The sequence below is a fragment of the Pinus tabuliformis genome, chromosome X (genome assembly GCF_031772625.1).
Source record: "Pinus tabuliformis cultivar Carrire ecotype Pingquan chromosome X, CPIR1, whole genome shotgun sequence".
Classification (NCBI taxonomy): Eukaryota; Viridiplantae; Streptophyta; class Pinopsida; order Pinales; family Pinaceae; genus Pinus; species Pinus tabuliformis.
Window position 1 is genome coordinate 418153326 of NC_142308.1, and position 2667 is coordinate 418155992.

At 41.6% G+C, this 2667-nt stretch overlaps 1 protein-coding gene across 1 annotated transcript; it reads right to left on the reverse strand.

Moving 5' to 3' along the window:
- Positions 1-1982: 1982 nt before the first annotated feature.
- LOC149140335 (hydroxycinnamoyltransferase-like) lies at positions 1983-2288 on the reverse strand. The gene has a single exon (XM_089450953.1). It carries the CDS (start codon positions 2286-2288, stop codon positions 1983-1985), a length of 306 nt encoding a protein of 101 aa, XP_089307079.1.
- Positions 2289-2667: the final 379 nt, after the last annotated feature.

Below are 2667 nucleotides of genomic sequence, written 5' to 3' on the forward strand. Positions count from 1 at the left end.
TAGTTCCGTGCCTCCTTTCAGCTGCCTAGAGCGCTAAGACTATGCTTCCATCAACTATTCAGATGGTCGGTCCACTTATGTATGGCTTCAAATGACTACCACTTACTTTTCCTGGGAATAGTTCTCCATTTTAACTTTACTAACTGCACCACGCCACCATCTGTGATCTCCTTAATAACATATAGTCCCAACCAATGCATTCTGAGCTTCCCTATGAATTTATCAAACTTACTATCATATAACAACACCACATTCACCTTAAAGGTGCACAACTTACTATGTTGATCGTGCCAGGCCTTTTCGTGTTGCTTTTGCACCTGCTGGTGGAATACAGCCGAAAACCGTTCTTCTTTGAGCTCCTACAACTACGCGAGCCTCTCCTCTAGGGCTTCGCGGTCCATCATACCTGTGAGCATTTCTATGCACAGACTAAGCACGATTTACTCCATATGAATTATGGCTTCTACTCCATAGAAAAGGCTAAAAGGTGTCTGTCCCGTCAGTTTCCTGTATGTCATCGTATAAGCCCATAATACTGTGGGTACGCATAGGTCCCAATCACTTCGTTGCGCATTGCATACCTTGTTCAGCGTGTTTCACACCTTGTTGAATGCTTCCACGTGGATAACCTTCTGTGCGATTTTTCATCCTACATAATGTTTCCCCAACATTAAGATCCATTTGCACATTCCCCCCCCCCACCCCCAACACATGCTTATTGACCATATAGTTTAGTCACGAAGTTCATGCGCATCCGCGTAGGTCGTTTTCCATATGCTTGCACCCACCTGAACAGATGCACGCGCGGATCATCCTGTCCATTGTACTTATCTGTCAGTCATGTTAGAGCCTAGATTTGCCTCAGGCTGAAAAGGCAAGCTTCTAGATTCAACATCAAACCATGCTCAACCTCATAGCTAGCCCTACGAAGATAGGAGAGGGCTCTTTCCGAGTCAATCTCAGCGAAACGTATTTCAATGAGGCTTGAGATGACTTGAAATGGGAAACTGATTTTAGGCTAGTAAATAGATATGAAAGAGGTAGTTTAATAAATGACTAAGTTTTCAGGGTTGTATGGGACAAAGAACAGCATGAGCTTGAGAAATTAAATCAAAGACACAAATTGTTTCATGAGGCAAGATAGGCAGGAAGTTTAGCAATCAAATTTTAATAATATGGAGTGGAAAGACAGTTGAGAGGCTGAAAAGGGCATATGTGATGAATCCTTTTCAGACAGAAGAAGCCACACAGAACATGAACGCTTTCCCAAGGCAGAGCAGTAAACTGAATTCTACCTTTCTTACTTAAAAGCATTGAGCTGGAAATGATTATGAATGAAATGTAAAACATCACAAGACACATATGAAACAGTAAGAAAACACTTATGCTAAAATCACACCACATGAATCTCATAAATCAGAGCTGCATCTTTTCATTAATCCTCTGCCAAAACTGTACAATGAAAGCGCTAGATTTTTCCTCCACACTTCTCCCAGAACTCAGAACACTTTACAAATGATTTACAATACAATAAATAAACTTAGAGGTGGGGAAAAACAAATCTATGAAAATAGGGAGTTGTTTTATCATCATTAACAAACTGAAGATGAAGAGCCAGCCATCTGTTCTGAACAGGAACAACGTTACATGTGAAATCTGTTTGATGACCCACGAGGAGGCAACACTTGTAGCGTAGATCTGATAACTGAAGACAAACATAGGCAATCCAACCTATCTTCCCGTTGTTGTATATATCTTCGTTCTAATTTTGGCTTTTGGACTTTGACTTTTCACCTTCCCTTTTCCGTTTGAATAAAAATTGATTTTTTATAATTAGCATCATTTGCAATATTTGGGGCACTTTCATTTTGATGTGGCGACTTTTCATTTCACCAACATGGAGCGAGAAGATAGATAGATCAATTGCTGCAATAATCTGGTTCTCTGATTTCTAGTTCCTGAATCCTATACAGAAGTCAAATCTAGATTTCATACAACATTTTGGCAAAACGAATCATATGATCTGATTGCAATCCCAAGGCAACTAGCAAACTTCCATCATTGACAGAACTTGGCAAAACTAAAGCAAGACCTTTGTAGGCAATACCTCCAGGTCCCATGAATATGGGTTTTCCCCACTCAAAGTCTGCATCATGAATAGGCAACCGAGACCAGCTTGTGATACCAATATTTGGACACCTGACAGTATGAGCACCTCTGACTAGAGCAGTCAAATCAGGCTGCAATTCCAAATAGTCTAAAATAGAACGCGAGTATTCATCGTCCATCCGGCCCAAAGCTTCATTTCCAAATGTGTCCTAAGAGCATTTCATAGCTGATGTATGCTATATTATTTCCATTCTCTCTTTAAAAACCAGAAATAGTTGAGCCTCTGGCAAATACACAGACATTATGGGCAATTTGGAACAAATCTTGACAGTTTTCGGGCCTTTTGCTGTGTGTGCCGCGCAAGAGGCCCAATGCACCGTGCCTCCTGGATGCGTCGTGCCAGTGTAATTTTGCATTGGATGGTCGCGCCTAGTGCGCTATGCGGCCCATGTGCGCCGTGCCACTTACTCTATGCGCCGTGCCACTTACTCTATGCGCCGCGACTCCTTCCAGCTCACAGTTTTGGTATTCAAATATGAAATTCACTCTTCCATAGCT